Genomic DNA, 20,538 nt, shown 5'->3' on the forward strand with positions numbered 1-20,538 from the left:
GTCCTTCTGACTAGCCTTGGGTCATGTTCATTAGGGCACGCAACGGAAAGCAAAAGGAGTGTTTTCTTATTGGACAAGTCAATTAGGCAGAGGGACTACCTTAACACAAACCTGGCTTATGGTTTGAAAAATGATCATGTCAGCTTCTATTACTGACGGAAAACCTGATAAATAACCCACAGTGTAGATTAAACTCTTTATTTTACAGCATCGTAGCATCTAGGACAGGTTTACAGTGGAACATTGTAATTTTTTTAATGTGTGAAGTGCACAATTGAAAGTGATCTCATAAACACAATACTACTAGATGCAGTATACAAACACAAAGAAGGTCATGGTAACGTGTCAAACACTTTTGGCTCAAAAAGAGGGTAGTAGTCTCTCAATTACTAACTGCTTGATTGAGTTGAATTGCCAACTGTTTTCTACTTGCATGCATTACACTTCTAACCCCTATCATACACAATCACAAAAACAGGGCATGAGCCGCCTCTGGTTCAAAAAAGGCAATGGACAGAGTCACGGAGAAGGGATTTCCAGGAAGTGCTCATTTACGTACAAGTATCTAACCTTTTAACATTGCTTAAGACTAACTTCTAGTGAAATACATTTGAATTGGTATTGTACATTCATACTATATGAACTGAAAGTGAATTTGCATGTGGATGTGTAATTCAGGCATCGACAGTATCACATTTTGGTTTTGTTAGACATTAAGGAATTTCACAAACAATGTGACATTACACCTATTGTTAACAAGAGCGAAGAGTCTACATGACACACTTGACGTTCTCAACTAGACCCTTACAATGAACAATGCTTTATGTATTGTAAACATTTCTAGCATTTGTACATTTTTAGGGTTCAATGTTCCCTTTCTTTCAAATGACAACCCACAGCTATTTTCCCCCAAATGATTTATCTTCATTGCCAATGAGCTATTGTAAATCTAAAACCAACACTTAACATACTTTAGTTCACAGTAATAGGTTTAATCCATTATTGACAATGATGGAAGTAAACTAGTGCACATTCAAAAGTACATATACAATATTTAACACCTATTCAAGGTTATTTTAAGTGGAGAATATGTTGACAATGATTTGTGCTTAAAATCTAAAAATCTGGAAAGGGCATTTTACTGGCTCTTTTGATTATCTGACCCAATTATTCCAAGTCCACGAATGGCATTCAAAATTGAATTGTCAGCCCAGGCTTGTGACTGACCTGAACATTTCAATAGTGATAAACCGGTATAGACGACAATTTAAATTCAGCTTAAACGTCTGCAACAATCATTCAATACCACACACTGTTTGGTGACCTTCCTTTCCCCCATCAGCCTCAGTATCTAAGGAAAGTAAAGAGAGAACACTGATGATACCAGAAGATTAACTTCTAGATACAGCATCAACACCTTAACCCGAAAGATATTCAATATGTTAGTGGGCTGTACATTTGTGTAGTTATGGTACTTTATAGTATATATTTGTACTCTTCCAGTAAAGTACCTGTTCAGTAATGTATTACTTTATAATGTCACCACGGCAATGACAATTCTCATCAGAAAAACAAAGTTACTATCACAGATATGTTGGGCTCTATTCAATCTGCATTGCCTGGAGTTCAGTGTTTATTGGGGGATTTTTCAAGGCAATGTCCCCTGCATTCACGGTAAACGCTGCAGATGTCGGCTTGATTTGAAATGACCTTTACATTTCTATTCCGCAATCGGTAACGTTTCAGCGATCCAGATTGAATTGAGTCCTAAACGTATGTCTTTATGGTTTCTACTAATTCAAATTATTAATACTAGTAAGAGGTAAGACATCTTTCCAAGATAGAGTGAGACCCGAATAACCTAGAATAAATAGTTATTTACTGTCTTGTGGGTCTTGTAAGAGACATGCATTCATCTACACAATCTGTACATCTGTGTCATTTTCCAAAAGCCTTTGGATTGACCCTGTTAGTTACCGGTAGCTTGGTACACCAAAATGAGTCTTGGCATTCAAGTGTGTACAACCAGAGAGCAGAGCTGTAAAGAATGATGTCCACAATACAATGTAAGCACACAGTCCATCAGTGTCCAGCCTTAGCGGTCTGTGTCTACTCCGTCCTCTTCACATTTCATGGCAAGACAAATAAAAAAACAAGTGTTCCACACACTCGACCCGGACTGTAAAAATGATTTGCATGACATAATTGTTATGTCAAGGCTTTGGCTCATTCTTCTGATCTGAAAGTCACTCAAAGTCATCTAAATGGATGGTTGATCCATGGATTTGAAATAGAGAACATAATTTCCAGGAGCATCAGTTCATAGCTGACATCTCCATGAAGCCTATTTCCTCCAGAAATAAAGGGACAACCACATGAGAAATTCCTCCAAAACCTCACTGATGTCCCACATCTGTCTCCATCCAAGTTTATTCAGGTCCCATTGTTCCTCACTGTCCCCTGAGATCTGTGGGAGGAGTCCTCTAGCGTACAGGGGTGTGTACAGCAGTGCTCAATCCGAGGTACTCCAGGTTCTCTGCTGCGGGCAGGAAGTGACTACTGGTGGGTGTGGCCTGAGGCAGGAAGTCCTCCTGGTAGTCTGGGTTGCTCTCACATACAGAGCGAGGGAGGGTACTGCGGGCCATGTTGAGATACTCGGGTCCCTCCGGCACGCGTGGCAGGGAGTTGAAGAACTTGTTGTCCGGGTCATACCCAGAGGAGGTCCGAGTTGCCCAGGCTGGCACGCTGGGGTCCTCATAGTTGGGGTTGAAGACATCAGAGAGCTTGGTGTTCTGGTTCATGTATTCTAGAATACGGTAAGAAAAAAGTTAATACCCAGGCTTACAGTAGAGAGCAGTGATGATGCATGTTGCTAAACTGTTACGCTCTCAATGCATTTGTGTTACTGTAAGTTGATCTTTAAGTCAATAACTCGCCATGGATACAGTTTGTACTGTACCTGGAAGAGCAGCGAGATCTTGCTCTAGAGAACCACCGTGGGTGGGGTCTGTGATGTCTTTCTTTAGAGAACCTCTGTGGGTGGGGTCTGTGATGTCTTTCTCTAGAGAACCACCGTGGGTGGGGTCTGTGATGTAGCGAAGGATCACACTGTTCTCTCTCATCAGATGGCCATTCTGTGGTGAGCAGATCGAAAATTCAAATATCAGCCGTGTGTGTGTGTGTGTGTGTGTGTGTGTTTGCACGTGTGTTTACCCCTGAGTTGTGGTGCTGGGCGGTCTTGTCGGGGAGAAGATACTCCTCGGCATCGACCACATCCTCCATGTCCTCTGATGCATTGATCAGGCTACGGTAGAACTTAGAGTCCGTGGGACTGGGCAGGTACATGCAATCATCTCCCTGAAATGTACATTTAAAGTGAATTAGATATAAAATAACTACCATTCTTAATTAAAAGCTTTATTTTATTTTTGCTTATGTAAAAACGTTTCGGCCATCAACTGCCTTTATCAGAAAGTGAATTAGTCACTATCACGATCACAATCAATACCTTGTCTCTAATGTCCCGTCAAAGAAATAAGAGTTGGTGAAACTATCTAATAGAATAATAATAATAATATTTTCAATTACCTGAATGACCAGATAGCGAGATGGATCCCGGGCCATTTTGGAGAACTCAGAGATGAGCTCCCTGAACCGTGGTCTGCTGTCTGCATCGATCATCCAGCCTGAAGGAAAATAAGACTGGCATCAAACCCCTTGTGTGTGTGTGTGTGTGTGTGTGTGTGTGTGTGTGTGTGTGTGTGTGTGTGTGTGTGTGTGTGTGTGTGTGTGTGTGTGTGTGCGTGCGTGCGTGTGTGTGTGTGTGTGTGTGTGCGCGTGCGTGTGCGCGCAATACATATATATCTATGTCGCACATCACTCACATTTGACCATGATCATGTAGACGTCTATGGTACAGATGGGGGGCTGAGGTAGGCGCTCTCCTTTCTCCAGGACTCCAGCGATCTCCCTGGCCGGGATGCCATCGTAGGGCTTCGACCCAAATGTCATCAGCTCCCACAATGTCACACCTTGTATGTCATTACAAGGAACATCATCAGGAAACCTTTCAGAAGCTGCAGTTGTTCAGAAGTTCAGTTTATTTGACTATTTACTCAAATATGTGCTGTACTGTTTGTCCAGTTGGACTTACCGTAGCTCCACACATCGCTCTGATGGGTATAGGTCCAGTGAAGGATGGACTCCAGTGCCATCCACTTTATGGGCACCTAGGAGTAAAGATTATTGGTCAGCCATGGTTGAGTGAGTATTTTCACTCACTTTATTCACACAGTTAAATCCATTGATCATCCAGTAAAGATTTAACTGAATTTAATGATTATTGTTCCAGTAGGGAAATGAAATGTGTTGTACAAAAATAAATGTGACTATTGAAATGGTCAGCGGTGTCGGCTGCTCCAACCTTTCCCCCATCAGCGTGGTACTCCTTCTCGTCGGCAGTGAGCAGCTTGGCCAGTCCAAAGTCTGTGATCTTCAAATGGTGAGGTGTCTTCACCAGAACGTTCCTGGCCGCCAGGTCACGGTGCACCAGGTGACGCTCCTCCAGGTAGTTCATACCCTGCAGACAACATCCAAAAGACTCCTTGTGACTCTGAGGCTGTCCTGATATGGACACTACATACACAATGGTAGTAGATGAGGTCATTTGTTTCCCTCCACACAATGCAAAGCATTGTATAAATTCAACCCATTAATATTATCAGTAGTAGAATTGGGGGTGATATGTAGGTGCAAAGAGAAAATCATTTTGCCATACAAAATGTTTTTTTGATCTGAATTCCTATTGATTTTACAGTGGTGAATTCACAGATACACTACATGACTAAAAGTATGTGGACACCTGCTCGTCGAATCATGGGTATTAATATGGAGTGTGTCCCCCGATTGCTGCTATAACAGCCTCCACTCTTCTGGTAAGGGATTCCACTAGATATTGGAACAGTGCTGCGGGGACTTGTTGCCATTCAGCCACAATAGCACTGATGTTTGACGATTAGGCCTGACTCTCAATCGCCATTCCAATTCATCCCAAAGGTGTTCGATGGGGTTGAGGTCAGGGCTCTGTGCAGGCCAGTAAAGTTCTTCCACACCGATCTCGACAAACCATTTCTGTGTGGACCTTGATTTGTGCAAGGGGGCATTGTCATGCTGAAACAGGAAAGGGTCTTCCCCAAACTGTTGCCACAAAGTTGGAAGCACATAATGTCATTGTATGCTGTAGCGTTAAGATTTCCCTTCTCTGGAACTAAGGGCCCCAGACCATTATTCCTCCTCAAAACTTTTCAGTTGGCACTAACGAATTGGGGCAGGTGGCATTCTCCTGCCATCCGCCAAACCCAGATTTGTCCGTCGGACTGCCAGATGGGGGAAGAGTGATTCATCACTCCATAGAATGCGTTTCCACTGCTCCAGAGTCCAATGGCGGTGAGCTTCACACCACTCCAGCTGACACTTGGCATTGCGCATGGTGATCTTAGACTTATGTGTGGCTGCTCGGCCATGCAAAAGCCATTTCATGAAGCTCCCGACGAACCGTTCTTGTGCTGACGTTGCTTCCAGAGGCAGTTTGGAACTCTGTAGTGAGTGTTGCAACCGAGGACAAATTATTTTTACGTGCTAAGCACTTAAGCACTCGGCGGTCCCATTCGTGAGCCTGTGTCGTGTACCATTTTGCGACTGAGCCATGGTTGCTCCTAGACGTTTCCACTTCACAATAACAGCACTTTCAGTTGACCAGGGAAGCTCTAGAAGGGCATAATTTTGACCAACTGACTTGTTGTAAAGGTGGCATCCTATGACAGTGCCACGTTGAAAGTCACTGAGCTCTTCAGTAAGGTCATTCTACTGCCAATGTTTGTCTATGGAGATTGCATGGCTGTATGTTTGATTTTATATACCTGTCAGCAACGAGTTTGGCTGAAATAGCCAAATCCATTCATTTGAAGGGGTGTTCACATACTTTTGTATATATAGTGTATTTCACCCCAAATTCCACTGCTGGTTATCAGTATCAAAATGAGGCAAATGAGTGTTTATCCAGAGGTAAGCATTTGTACAAACAAAGCCCTTTTGACCAGGAACTTTAACATATAACCTCCCAACACTTAACCTTCCATGGAGGTCTACTTTGAGGGGGGAATAAACAGCCTCAGATGCCTAATTCACTAACATTTATCAAATACAGCCTTTATAGCTTTTTATGCCTGCTTTGAACCATATTTCCATAGAATCAATAAGACAAGCTGCAAAAAGATAGACACCTCTGTGTATTCAATAATTAGCCCTCAGCAGGCTTACTGTACAAATAGACTAAGTAAAGCCAGAGGCAAGGTCCCAACCAAGGCTGGGAAGAGACTGCTGCTCAACCAAGAGGCCTGGGAGGTTGATGGGTGTGAATGTGTGGGGAGGTTAAGCTAATCTTTCAGATTAAACATCCATTCCTAACTACACCTGAAATTGTGGGAAGGCAGAGTGAGTGTCAAAGAAAGCAAAGTTTGCTCCCATTTGTAATAATCTATCAAATCAAATCAAACTTTATTTGTCACATGCGCCAAAAACAAGGGTAGACCTTACCGTGAAATGCTTACTTACAAGCCCTTAACCAACAGTGCAGTTCCAGAAGAAAATATTTAAACTTAAACTAAAGTAAAATAAACTAAAGTAAAGGATAATAAAAAGTAACACAATAAAATAACAATAACGAGGCTATTTACATGGGGTACCGGTACCGAGTCAGTGTGCAGGGTGTACAGGTTAGAGATTTCAATATTCATTTTTTTATTCAACCTTTATTTAACCAGCTAGGCTAGTTGAGAACAAGTTCTCATTTACAACTGCGACCTGGGCAGATATGAGTCTCCAGCTTCAGTGATTTTTGCAGTTCGTTCCAGTCATTGGCAGTAGAGAACTGGAAGGAGAGGCGGCCAAAGAAAGAATTGGCTTTGGGAGGGACCAGTGAGATATACCTGCTGGAGTGCATGCTACGGGTGGATGCTGCTATGGTGACCATTGAGCTGAGATAAGGCGGGTTTTACATAGCAGAGACTTGTAGATGGCCTGGAGCCAGTGGCTTTGGCGACGAGTATGATGCGAGGGCCAGCCAACGAGAACGTACAGGTCGCAGTGGTGGGTAGTATGGGGCTTTGGTGACAAAACGGATGGGACTGTGATAGACTGCATCCAATGTGCTGAGTAGAGTGTTGGAGGGTTTTGTAAATGACATCGCCGAAGTCGAGGATCGGTAGGATGGTCAGTTTTACGAGGGTATGTTTGGCAGCATGAGTGAAGGATGCTTTGTTGTGAAATAGGAAGCCGATTCAAGATTTAATTTTGGATTGGAGATGCTTAAAGTGGGTCTGGAAAGAGAGTTTACAGTCTAACCAGACACCTAGGTATTTGTAGTTGTCCACATATTCTAAGTCAGAACCGTCCAGAGTAGTGATGTTGGACGGGCAGGCAGGTGCGGGCAGCAATCGGTTGAAGAGCATGCATTTAGTTTTACTTGCATTTAAGAGCAGTTGGAGGCCCCGGAAGGAGAGTTGTATGGCATTGAAGCTTGTCTGGAGGTTAGTTAACACAGTGTCCAAAGAAGGGCCAGAAGTATACAGAATGGTGTCGCCTGCATAGAGGTGGATCAGAGAATCACCAGCAGCAAGAGCAACATCATTGATGTACACAGAGAAGAGAGTCGGCCCGAGAATCGAACCCTGTGGCACCCCCATAGAGACTGCCAGAGGTCCAGACAACAGGCCCTCCGATTTGACACACTGAACTCTATCAGAGAAGTAGTTGGTGAACCAGGCGAGGCAGTCATTTGAGAAACCAAGGCTGTTTAGTCTGCCGATAAGAATGTGGTGATTGACAGAGTCAAAAGCCTTGGCCAGGTCGAAGAATACGGCTGCACAGTAATGTCTCTTATCGATGGCGGTTATGATATCGTTTAGGACCTTGAGCATGGCTGAGGTGCACCCATGACCAGCTCTGAAGCCAGATTGCATAGCGGAGAAGGTAAGGTGGGAATCGTAATGGTCGGTAATCTGTTTGTCAACTTGGCTTTCAAAGACCTGAGAAAGGCAGGGTAGGATAGATATAGGTCTGTAACAGTTTGGGTCTAGAGGCAGGGCAGGGCAGGGCAGATATAGGTCTGTAACAGTTTGGGTCTAGAGGCAGGGCAGGGTAGGATAGATATAGGTCTGTAACAGTTTGGGTCTAGAGGCAGGCACAGGGCAGGGCAGGGTAGGATAGATATAGGTCTGTAACAGTTTGGGTCTAGAGGCAGGGCAGGGCAGGGTAGGATAGGATAGATATAGGTCTGTAACAGTTTGGGTCTAGAGGCAGGGCAGGGCAGAGCAGGGTAGGATAGATATAGGTCTGTAACAGTTTGGGTCTAGAGGCAGGGCAGGGCATGGTAGGATAGATATAGGTCTGTAACAGTTTGGGTCTAGAGGCAGGGCAGGGCAGGGTAGGATAGATATAGGTCTGTAACAGTTTGGGTCTAGAGGCAGGGCAGGGCAGGGTAGGATAGATATAGGTCTGTAACAGTTTGGGTCTAGAGGCAGGGCAGGGCAAGATAGGATAGATATAGGTCTGTAACAGTTTGGGTCTAGAGTGTCTCCCCCTTTGAGGAGGAGGATGACCGCAGCAGCTTTCCAATCTTTGGGAATCTCAGACGATACGAAAGAGAGGTTGAACAGGCTAGTAATAGGGGTTGCAACAATTTCGGCAGATAATTTTAGAAAGAGAGGGTCCAGATTGTCTAGCCCGGCTGATTTGTAGCGGTCCAGATTTTGCAATTGCAGGTAATTTGTACATGTAGGTATGGGTGAAGTGACTATGCATAGACAATAAACAAAGAATAGCAGCAGTGTACAAAACAAATGGGGGTGGTCTACAACTTGGGTGACTGGAGTTTCTGACAATTTTATGGGCTTTCCTCTGACACCACCTATTATATACAGTGGGGAGAACAAGTATTTGATACACTGCCGATTTTGCAGGTTTTCCTACTTACAAAGCATGTAGAGGTCTGTAATTTTTATCATAGGTACACTTCAACTGTGCGAGACGGAATCTAAAACAAAAATCCAGAAAATCACATTGTATGATTTTTAAGTAATTAATTTGCATTTTATTGCATGACATAAGTATTTGATCATCTACCAACCAGTAAGAATTCCGGCTCTCACAGACCTGTTAGTTTTTCTTTAAGAGGCCCTCCTGTTCTCCACTCATTACCTGTATTAACTGCACCTGTTTGAACTCGTTACCTATATAAAAGACACCTGTCCACACACTCAATCAAACAGACTCCAACCTCTCCACAATGGCCAAGACCAGAGAGCTGTGTAAGGACATCAGGGATAAAATTGTAGACTTCTTATTCTTACTGGTTGGTAGGTGATCAAATACTTATGTCATGCAATAAAATGAAAATTAATTACTTGAAAATCATACAATGTGATCTTCTTGATTTTTGTTTTAGATTCCGTCTCTCACAGTTAAAGTGTACCTATGATAAAAATTACAGACCTCTACATGCTTTGTAAGTAGGGAAACCTGCAAAATCGGCAGTGTATCAAATACTTGTTCTCCCCACTGTAGGTCCTGGATTGCAGGCAGCTTGGCCCCAGTGATGTACTGGGCCGTACGCACTACCCTCTGTTACGCCTTACGGTCAGATGCCGAGCAGTTGTCATACCAGGCAGTGATGCTACCGGTCAGGATGCTTTCGATGGTGCAGCTGTAGAACTTTTTGAGGATCTGGGAATTCATGCCAAATCTTTTCAGTCTCCTGAGGGGGAAAAGGTTTTGTCATGCCCTCTTCATGACTGTCTTGGTGTGTTTGGACCATGATAGATCATTGGTGATGTGAACACAATAGAACTTGAAACTCCCGAACCGCTCCACTACAGCCCCGTTGATGAGAATGGGGGCCTGTTCGGCCCTCCTTTTCCTGTAGTCCACGATCTGCTCCTTTGTCTTGCTCACATTGAGGGAGAGTTTGTTGTCCTGGGACCATACTGCCAGTTCTCTGACCTCCTCCCTATAGGCTGTCTCATCGTTGTCGGTGAACAGGTCTAACACTGTTGTGTCGTCAGCAAACTTAATGATGGTGTTGGAGTCGTGTTTGGCCACGCAGTCGTTGGTGAACAGGGAGTACAGGAGGGGACTAAGTACACACCCTTGAGGGGCCCCAGTGTTGAGGATCAGCATGGCAGACGTGTGTTCCTTTTGTCCAGGTGGGAAAGGGCAGTATGGTGTGTGATTGAGATTGCGTCATCTGTGGATCTGTTGGGGGCGGTATGAGAATTGGAGTGAGTCTAGGGTATCCGGGAGGATGCTGTTAATGTGAGCCATGACCAGCTTTTCAAAGCACTTCATTGCTACTAACGTGAGTGCTACGGGGCGGTAATCATTTAGGCAGGTTACCTTCGCTTCCTTGGGCACAGGGACTATGGTGGTCTACTTGAAACATGTAGGCATTACAGACACAGTCAGGGAGAGGTTGAAAATGTCAGTGAAGATATTTGCCAGTTGGTCCGCACATGCTTTGAATACATGTCCTGGTAATCCATCTGGCCCCGCGGCTTTGTGAATGTTGACCTATTTAAAGGTTTTGTTCACATCGGCTACCGAGAGCATTATCACACAGTCATCCAGAACAGCTGGTGCTCTTGTGCATGCTTCAGTGTTGCTTGCCTCGAAGCGAGCATAAAAGGCATTTAGCTCTTCTGGTAGGCTCGCGTCACTGGGCAGCTCGCGTCTGGGTTTCCCTTTGTCGTCCTTAAGAGTTTTCAAGCCCTGCCACATCCGATGAGCGTCAGAGCCGGTGTAGTAGAATTCAATCTTAATCCTGCATTGATGCTTTGCTTGTTTGATGGTTCGTCTGAGGGCATAGCGGAATTTCTTATAGGCTTAGGGATTAGTGTCCCGCTCCTTGAAAGCGGCAGCTCTAGCCTTTAGCTAGATGCGGATGTTGCCCGTAATCCATCGCTTCTGGTTGGGATATGTACGTACGGTCATTGTGGGGACGACGTCGTCGATGCCCTTATTGATGAAGCCGATGACTGAGGTGGTATACTCCTCAAAGCCATTGGATGAATACCGGAACATATTCCAGTCTGTGCTAGCAAAACAGTCCTGTAGCGTAGCATCCGCGCCATCTGACCACTTCTGTATTGACCGAGTCACTGGTACTTCCTGCTTTAGTTTTTGCTTGTAAGCAGGAATCAGGAGGATATAATTATGGTTGGATTTGCCAAATGGAGTGCAAGGGAGAGCTTTGTATGCATCTCTTTGTGTGGAGTAAATGCGGTCTAGAGTTCTTTTCCCCTCGTGTTGCACATGTGACATGCTGGTAAAAATTTGGTGAAACTGATTTAAGTTTGCTTGTTTTAAGTAAGTTAACTGCCTTGTTCAGGGGCAGAATGACAGATTATTATATATATATATACAAAAAAATATATATATATATTAAAAAAAAAGTTTTATAATTATTTTTTATTTATTTTTTAAACCTTGTCAGCTCGGGGATTCAATCTTGCAACCTTCCAGTTACTAGCTACCTGCCGGCCCAGGTAACCTAATGGTTGGAGCGTTGAACTCGCAACCAAAAGGCTGCAGATTGAATCCCCGAGCTGACAAGGTTAAAAAAAAACATTTTTTTAAATGATCTGCCACCCAGTGACGGGGATCTGGTCCTGTTCCCGGGAGAGCAGTATATCTTTCTTGTCGGACTCGTTAAAGGAAAAAGCTTCTTCCAGTCCGTGGTGAATATTCCCAGTTCTGATGTCCAGGAGTTATTTTCCATCATAAGAAACGGTAGCAGCAACATTATGTACAAAATAAGTTAAAAAAAATAATTTACAAACAAAGCAAAAAAACAAAAAAATAGCACAATTGATTACGGACATGTAAAACATCAGTCATCCTCTTCGGTGCCTTTTTAACCATCCTGTGCGAGCCACCGTCCATCTACATATTGCAGACACATCTGGTTATCCAGCTGTGATAGCGGCTGGCATGGTTCTATGCGAGACTTGTCGCGTTAGTCAGATCCAGATTGACTGACAATGTAACTACCTCTTTGCTTGCTAATGATTTGTTAGAAGGTTCTGTTTCCCCAGAAGTAATTGGTACAGTATACTTGTATACAGAAATAAGACACAAATGTAAGTTAACACAGCAGTTATTTCCTGTTTGCTCACCTTTGCGATCTGTACACACCAGTTGAGTAGGCACTGGGAGCCAATGAGGTCCTTGTTCTCCTTGACATAGTCCAGCAGGCAGCCGTAGGGCATGATCTGGGTGATGAGCTGCACCGTGGACGTTAGGCAGATGCCCAGCAGACGACATACGTGGGGGTGCTCCACACTGGCCATCACATAGGCCTCCTGAAGACAGAAAACATGGGGAAGAGGGGGGGTCATCTTCAGATCTCACAACGACTGAAGAACTGTTTAACATCTCAGGAAGGAACCACATTATTATGATATGGCAATCTGCTGAAAAGCGCAGCCCAACTGCAGTAAAAAGGGAACATTGACCGCTTGGGCTTCATTCAGGATATCTACTATACAAACAGTTGACTCACGTCTAGAATCTCTTTGTTGGCTTTGGGAGATGTGGCCTCTCTCAACACCTTAATGGCAACAGGGATCTTCACGTTTTCTCCCTCAGGAATCCAAACGCCCTGGGGAGAAAAAACACGTTTATTAGGTCTGGAATGATACCAATATCGCAATATTTCTTCCATGCCAAAAATGTAATCACGAAACAGACCAAACTCTTTGTTCCTTTAAAAATCTGCTGTATGTTAAATATTATGTGCTATAGCTTGGAAAATATACGTGACTCTGGATGACAACATAATGATGTTTGTTTCCAACATTAATAACCTGTGTGTAAATGTAATCTGTTGCTGTGTTTTTTTTGTGTTATCTGTGATGGTTTTGTTTGTCTTGTGTAGTTTCTTAATCATTGTACCTAAACTGTATGTATAAACATCTATACGCAGGGCCCAGCTGTAAAAGAGACCTTGGTCTCAGTCTGTGTTCCTTGTTGAAATAAAGGTATAATAATAATTAGAGCTGTTCTCCTAAAGAAGTTAAATCCTCTTCGTGTTTTGTTTCCTTGCCACGATACTAACGAGTATCGCAATACTGGTATCGTCCCGGCTCTAACGTTTGTCCCCTTTAATAAACGAATGAGTTCATACTATTCTATCACTGGACGAGGAACACCTCATAGGATCCGTTTGATCACTAGTGATTTGTGTAAAGTGTGACTGACGGGATTTGGACCCTGGTGACCTGCCACAAGACGTTGTTCTTCCGCTGAGGTAAAGCTTAGGGAGCAGGGTTGGACTCCATTCAGAATTTTGGAATCGACTCACATTCAACAGATTTTGAGGAAATATAATTTAATTCAGTGCAATTCTACTCAGTCATTGAATCTGACAGGTCACACTTACAGATTACAAAGAATATATAATTTGTCTCTGAAAACAATGTTCATATACTGTATACTCTTTTTAACCTTAGTGGATAGAATAGTCAATTATATTTGCACAAACCATTTCATTTGTTTGGCTCCTTTTCTAAGCCTCAGGATCAATTTGAGGATTAAACTAATGCATTCTGGGAATGTTGTATTTTCCCAATATTTAACCAATTTTAAGTGATTAATAAAATATAATAACGTAGAGTATTCACATCCAGGTTTTGTTTTCCTTGATCATTCATTGAAGAGTTTTTCCTGTAAATAAATGTTTTCAACAACATTTTATATGCACAGTGCATTCGGAAAGTATTCAGTCCCCCTTTTCCACATTTTGTTACATTACAGCCTTATTCTCAAATGGATTTAAAAAAGAATACTCTTCATCAATCTATACACAATACCCCATAATGACAAAGCAAAAACAGGTTTAGACATTTTACTAATTTATACAAATAAAAAACGGAAATATTACATTTACTTAAGTATTCTGACCGTTTACTCAGCACTGTTGAAGCATCTTTGGCAGCGATTACAGCCTTGAGTCTTCTTGGGTATGATGCTACAAGTTTGGCACACCTGTATTTGGAGAATTTCTCAAATTATTTCCTGCAGATCCTCTCAAGCTTTGTCAGGTAGAATGAAGAGCGACGCTACACAGCTATTTTCAGCTCTCTCATGAGATGTTCGATCGGGTTCAAGTCCGGGCTCTGGCTGGGCCACTCAAGGACGTTCAGAGACTGGAATCGAAGCCACTCCTGCATTGTATTGGCTGTGTGCTTAGGGTTGTTGTCCTGTTGGAAAGTGAACCTTCACCCCAGCCTGAGGTCCTGAGCGCTCTGGAGCAGGTGTTCATCAAGGATCTCTCTGTACTTTACCTCGTTCATCTTTCCCTCGATCCTGACTAGTCTCCCAGTCCCTGCTTCTGAAAAACATCCCCACATGCTGCCACCACCATGCTTCACCGTAGGGATGGTGCCAGGTTTCCTTCAGATGTGCCGCTTGGAATTCAGGCCAAATATTTCAGTCTTGGTTTCATCAGACCAGAGAATCTTGTTTCTCATGGTTTGAGAGTCTTTAGGTGGCTTTTGGCAAACTCTAAGCGGGCTGTCATGTGCCTAATGAGGAGTGGCTTCCATCTGGCCACTCTACTATAAAGGCCTGATTGGTGGAGTGCTGCAGAGATGATTGTCCTTCTTGAAAGTTTTTCCATCTCCAAGCAAGTATCTTCTTAATACTGGTGTCCTTTAGTAGTGGTTTCTTTGCAGCAATTGGACCACGAATGCCTGATTCACGCAGTCTCCTCTGAACAGCGAATTTTGAGATGTGTCTGTTACTTGAACTCTGTGAAGCATTTATTTGGTCTGCAATCTCAGGTGCAGTTACCTCTAATGAACTTATCCTCTGCAGCAGAGGTAACTCTGGGTTTTCCTTTCCTGTGGTGGTCCTCATGAGCGCCAGTTTTATCATAGCGCTTGATGATTTTTGCGACTACACTTAAAGAAACTTTAAAAGTTCTTGACATTTCTGGATTGACTGACCTTCATGTCGTAAAATAATGATTGACTGTCATTCTCTTTGCTTATTTGAGCTCTTCTTGCCATAATATGGACTTGGTCTTTTACCAAATAGGCTATCTTCTGTATACCACCACCACCTTGTCACAACACAACTGATTGGCTCAAACGCATTAAGATGGAAATGAATTCCACAAATGAACTTTTAACAAGGTACACCTGTTAATTGAAATAAATTCCAGTTGACTACCTTATGAAGCTGGCTGAGAGAATGCCAAGCATGTGCAAAGCTGTCGTCAAGGCAAAGGGTGGCTACTTTGAAGAATCTCAAATATAAAATCTATTTTGATTTTGTTAACACTTTTTTAAAAGTTATTCTACAATGTAGAAAATAGTCAAATAAAGAAAAACCCTTGAATGAGTAGGTGTGTCCATACTGTTGACTGGTACTGTGTATAATGACATTTGATGTTTTATATTCAATTGTTTGTATATTTGTATAGACTATACATCATATAGAATAGAAGAGGCGTTTACATTTCATTTAAATTCACTGAATTAAATTATATTTCCTTTAATACAAATTCGAATTACAATTCGGTTTCCTCTTTACTACTTCAATTCAAGTTCAAGAACTGAATTGGAAATTATGAGGCATTCTCAATTCAATTCTGAATTGATCCCAACCATGTTCAGAGCGAACACAAGTCTTCAGCTCTCAGGTAAGATTACTCATTCACGGTCTGAACCACCTCCATTAAAAAAGCATTGATCACTCTGCCTACCTTAAAGACAGTCCCAAAGGCCCCTGATCCCAACACTTTGATCTTCTTAAACTCGGTCTCCTTCAGAATGCGGAGCAGGGCCTGGTTGGGTGCCTCTCCACTTGGGGTCAGGGGTTCAACCAACTATGGGATCAACAACAAAGCAACTGTAATTATCTACCTACTGTACGTCATTGCGGCCCTGTAAAGGTGTTAACGTGTATGTTGGTCCCTCTTGTTGAATGATCAACATGAGCGCGTCACGTCTGTGACTGAGTCTATGTGTCCATGTCTGATGCATGCCCAAGTATACAGTTTGTGAACAGTACAGTTTGTGTCCTCCCTCTGGCAGTGTGGTCTCTGTCTGTTACCTCTCTTTCCTGCAGCAGGCGGCGCAGCGTCCTCTTCCTGACGATGTGACGTCTGCGGACTAGCACGAACACACCCAAGGCCAGGACCACAAACACCAGGAGGCCTCCCACCACACTGGCAGCCACCGCCGACGGGACGGGACCACTGGGAAAGCAGCAACAACACGAGACGTGAGTTTCCTGGTAGCTTCTTAATAAAAACATCTGATCTCAAACACTTTGTGACAATTGCTGATGTATAAAAGCCTTCATTAAATACATTTGATTGGTTGATTGATTGATCTTTCATCTGTTGCCTATACTGGACTTATGTAAGGTTACATCAACCAAGATCACTTAGCACTTGATCTATCTTGATCTTTCACTATGATATGGTTTCGGCGTTAGCCTGATCCCAGATGTGTTTGTGTGTATTACTATAGTCATTGTCACACCAAACAGCACAAACAGATGTGTAATCGGACTGGTTTCATGTTGCTTTATCTGAAATAGCTCGCTCACCCTCTGGCATTGCAGCCATTCAGTCCAGGTCCAGAGCATCTATAGAAAGAAAGGAGTATTCTCAGAGTGACTACTTCACACAGTCCTGACCATGGTAAACACTCATCATAGTTTCTGAATATACAATCATTGAAAAAAGGCTGACATTGCCTTTACAAGGAGGAGTTAGAGATCACTGTGTAGACTGTGCCTTACCCGTCGGTGCAGTTCTCATGGCAGAGCTGACATTCTCTGTTCTTGTCAGCGTATTTCCAGATGGGCCTGTCCACGTCCCCGAGAACGCCGCGTGGGCACCGATAGACACAGTGGGGGCCATCTTTGACGTGGGCGCACTCCACACACTTGTCAGGGCCCTTCAGAGTGGAGGGTCAGAGGTTGGAATTGTTGATCTAATTGTTGTCTTGAGTGAAAATACAGCTGACTTTGCAATATTTGCCAAATCACACAGAATTCTCATCAAACTTTTCCCGAATTTGTTACACAACTCAATAGCTATCACACCTGAATGTCAAATTAATTAAATAAGATGAGACAATTCAGATGGATATAAAGTTAAAGGAGCGTACAGATCCAAAGCAGCTTCCGGTTCCGTTCTTCACCATACATTCTTGGTCACACTCTAGGCACATGTTGTTCAACACATACTCTCTTGGCGTCCTGAGAAGGCAAGAGGAAGGCGAGGAAAAACTATCAAAACATTGACACAGCACAACCCTCCATCTCGTGTAGGGTATAGTTCACATATGTGCAGTATCAGTAGTATTGCCCTTGGTGTCGTTGGGTTAACTCACCCCTCCAGTACGTGACAGGCCCCCACACAGCGGCCCCTACGGGCGTAGTACAGGCAGGTTAAACACATGGTTGGACCGGGCCCCCAGCAGCCCTCCTTAGTGCACATGTCATCACAGGTACTGTTCAGCTGGGCTGTAGGGAAGAGAAGGGAAGACTATAGGCTCTATCCAGAAACAACTCCTAGACCAGGACTGTTCAATGTCGGTCCTGGTTCTGATTTTTATCCTCTCCAGACCTGGGACACCAGGTGAGTGCAATTAACTGCCAGGGAGAAACTAAAACTCAAGTGTTTTGCTTTCGGCCCTCCAGGACCGGAATGAAACAGTCCTGTCCTAGGAAAGGCACCCTATCCCCTAGGCTAGGTTAAATCTGAATGGATATGATAGGTCTAAGCTGTAGTGCTCAAAATCTATCTAACCTACCAGAGGGTGGAAGTAGAGCCACAACCACATTGCTTATATCCAATAATGGCAATGTTAGATAGCTAAGCTAACTGTAACTACCTGTGGCCTATGTGTATATGGCTGTTAGGATGAATGTTAGCATTTGGCCATTGTTAACCATTTTGTTTTTTAGAAAAGCAGTGTTTGCAAAGGTGTTGATCAGAGTTTATACTTGATGCTTGTCCTTGCTTACCACATGTGCTGATGTTGGCGTTGTTGTCCACCCTTGCGAACTGTTTGTCCAGTCTGAACAGGCCATTCCAGTGGCCTCCGTTGCTGTAGCAGAGGTGGGGGTTGTTCTTCACCACAATGTTGCCATCGCTGATCTCTCGTAGGGAGCGGAGGCCTAGATACTTCAGATGGGCCACGTTCAGGGCAGCAAAACTCACCTGACCACTATGGGAAGAGGGAAGGTAATGTTAGCTTACTGCTACTGTAGCTAGCCCATACGTAACGTTGAACAATGTTTGTGACATTGCTAAAATATCATACAGCAGAGTTTCTCAACGCAGCCCAGGGTTATTGAGTATTTACTTTCTATCATGAACGGTACTCCACTGAAAAAACACCCCAAAAACCATGTTTCATAGTCATTACAATGGCAGAGCGTTAGACAGAGATACACTTACAACTGTTTGGTCCTTCCCCTGATAATCTCCAGGTTTTCAAATGCACTGAGAGAATCGAGGTGCTTTGGCCAAGCTTGTATGAGCAGAAACCCTTTAGGGAATTAACAAAAATACATTTAATCAAGCATTGTCTTTGCTTTGGTTACCCTCAGCTGAATTACATAGCAATTGAAGATAAGTTAAACTTTGTTCTACCTGAAATTTCCTTCACAGTTCTGAAATAATCCAGTTTGGCAGGGTCCATTTTTGGTGTTGATGTGTACCTATCACTGAGAGAAGCAATTACAAAGACACACATCTCATATAACGTTTAATTAATTTGAATGAACACAGGGCAAATAGCATTTTGTTTCAGTGCTACAGTGTTCATATTAGGACAGCCCATGGACGCTGTACAATGCTATTGTTATTCCTTACCCATTCAAAGAGGTTCCAATTATTGAAACATCGCCATTGATTTTGGTGCAGTTTTTGAAAGAATCAATGTTAGAGGCGTTGATTGACAAGACGGCAGTAAGCGGCCCCATTCCAAGTCCATTGCACACTAGACGAGAAGAACACCAAAACATTAAAATCATGGACGATCTAATGCAACGTTATGAGGTTTATAAACCACACAGCTAGCAAAGTTGAAAATAATGTACAATTATATTGTCTTTACAATATTCAGACCCCTTTACAGTGGCATGTTTTTTAAAAACATGCCAGCAAAGCCACTACACAACACAACTCTAAACAATACATTAATTGCACTATAACAGTGACAAACGGTGCCCACAAACGGTTAAGGCCTGCATAAAGCTGTCCCAACCTCAGAGTCCCAACAGCAGTCCCAACACCTTACCACTGCTACACCTGGCTATCAGCGGAGCCTTGCCTGGCAGTGAAACAGTTCATTCAGCCTCATTTACTGCCTTTAAAAAAACATAGCTGATACGGCTGACTTGCTTAAACAAATGTGGTTTCTACTGACAATTGAGATGTACAAACTATGGCATAAGGGGACGACGAGCGGATAAATGCAATCCGTAATTTCGATTAAGACAATGAGCTAGGACAGACATAATCAGTTTCACTATTTGTTCAGCACTTTGAAATGTACAGCAACAGAATTCAGAACATGAGCCATTCTTAGTATTCTCCCTGTACAGCAAATCAGATAAATAAAGGGGGCATAATAAGCAGACCATGAAAGCTCTTACAACATTTCTCTAAAACAGGCTATAGGCTACATGTGCACCACCAAGTCAGAACAGTAGGCTAAATTATGAGGGGAAAAATGGACCAAATTAGTAGGGTGAGGCACATGTGCTACTAACAGCTTACTACACAACATACTCTTAGTTTTACTTTCTTAGCTACAGTATACATATCTTCCTGGCATATTACATAATTTATGCAGCAGCATACACAACATTTTTGGATTCACCTTGTGCTCACTTGAACAGGAAGGTAGCGCGGTGGTCCTTCCTGGGCAAATTTTGTCATCAAACTTTGTCATCGAAGTCTGGCATTCTCTGGATTTATAGTGCTTTCAAGACAACTGGGGACTCGGAAAAAAACAAGGTGGAATCATGATGATGTCAGTGATCTTCAGGTTGGAGCTCTAGAGAGAGGCCCGAGTTCCCGACTTGCAATTCTGAGTTGGATGACTGTTCAAAAAACATTTTCCCAGTCGGAGGAAATTTTTTTCCGAGTCCCCAGTTGTCTTGTACTCACTGAAGTCTGAGATTTCCCAGTTCCGAGTTTCCAGTTGTTTTGAGCGCGGCAGAAGTCATGCTGGATTGACAGCATGGCTAATGTTGAATGTTTATCCTTTTTAAGCTTGTAAAAGAGACCCTTAAACCCAGACTTGGACCACACACCCACTCCACTGAATAGCAGGCTAGTGATTGCTTTGCAATGTTTGCAGTTAGCCACTGATTCCTTTCAAACCACTCGTTGTTATTTGAGATTTCCATCTTGTTGTGTAATGTTTATGTCCAATGGCCGATGAGCACCGA

General features: G+C 43.2%; 1 protein-coding gene across 1 annotated transcript in view; it reads right to left on the minus strand.

Moving 5' to 3' along the window:
* Positions 1-184: 184 nt before the first annotated feature.
* Positions 185-20,538, minus strand: part of LOC115104890 (melanoma receptor tyrosine-protein kinase-like) — a 56,742-nt gene continuing 36,388 nt past the window's right edge. Inside the window, exons 9-27 of the mRNA XM_029626277.2 lie at positions 18,953-19,079; positions 18,731-18,804; positions 18,536-18,626; positions 18,100-18,302; positions 17,463-17,595; positions 17,238-17,328; positions 16,867-17,024; positions 16,672-16,710; positions 16,171-16,315; positions 15,821-15,943; positions 12,614-12,712; positions 12,228-12,413; positions 4,424-4,579; positions 4,154-4,229; positions 3,885-4,031; positions 3,589-3,686; positions 3,214-3,357; positions 2,960-3,134; positions 185-2,806 (exon numbers count right to left, since the gene is read on the minus strand). Coding sequence (XP_029482137.1) covers positions 2,484-2,806; positions 2,960-3,134; positions 3,214-3,357; positions 3,589-3,686; positions 3,885-4,031; positions 4,154-4,229; positions 4,424-4,579; positions 12,228-12,413; positions 12,614-12,712; positions 15,821-15,943; positions 16,171-16,315; positions 16,672-16,710; positions 16,867-17,024; positions 17,238-17,328; positions 17,463-17,595; positions 18,100-18,302; positions 18,536-18,626; positions 18,731-18,804; positions 18,953-19,079 — 2,588 coding nt within the window. The 3' untranslated portion in view covers positions 185-2,483. The remainder of the gene's footprint in view (positions 2,807-2,959; positions 3,135-3,213; positions 3,358-3,588; positions 3,687-3,884; positions 4,032-4,153; positions 4,230-4,423; positions 4,580-12,227; positions 12,414-12,613; positions 12,713-15,820; positions 15,944-16,170; positions 16,316-16,671; positions 16,711-16,866; positions 17,025-17,237; positions 17,329-17,462; positions 17,596-18,099; positions 18,303-18,535; positions 18,627-18,730; positions 18,805-18,952; positions 19,080-20,538) is intronic.

This window comes from Oncorhynchus nerka, linkage group LG22, assembly GCF_034236695.1.
Source record: "Oncorhynchus nerka isolate Pitt River linkage group LG22, Oner_Uvic_2.0, whole genome shotgun sequence".
NCBI lineage: Eukaryota > Metazoa > Chordata > Actinopteri > Salmoniformes > Salmonidae > Oncorhynchus > Oncorhynchus nerka.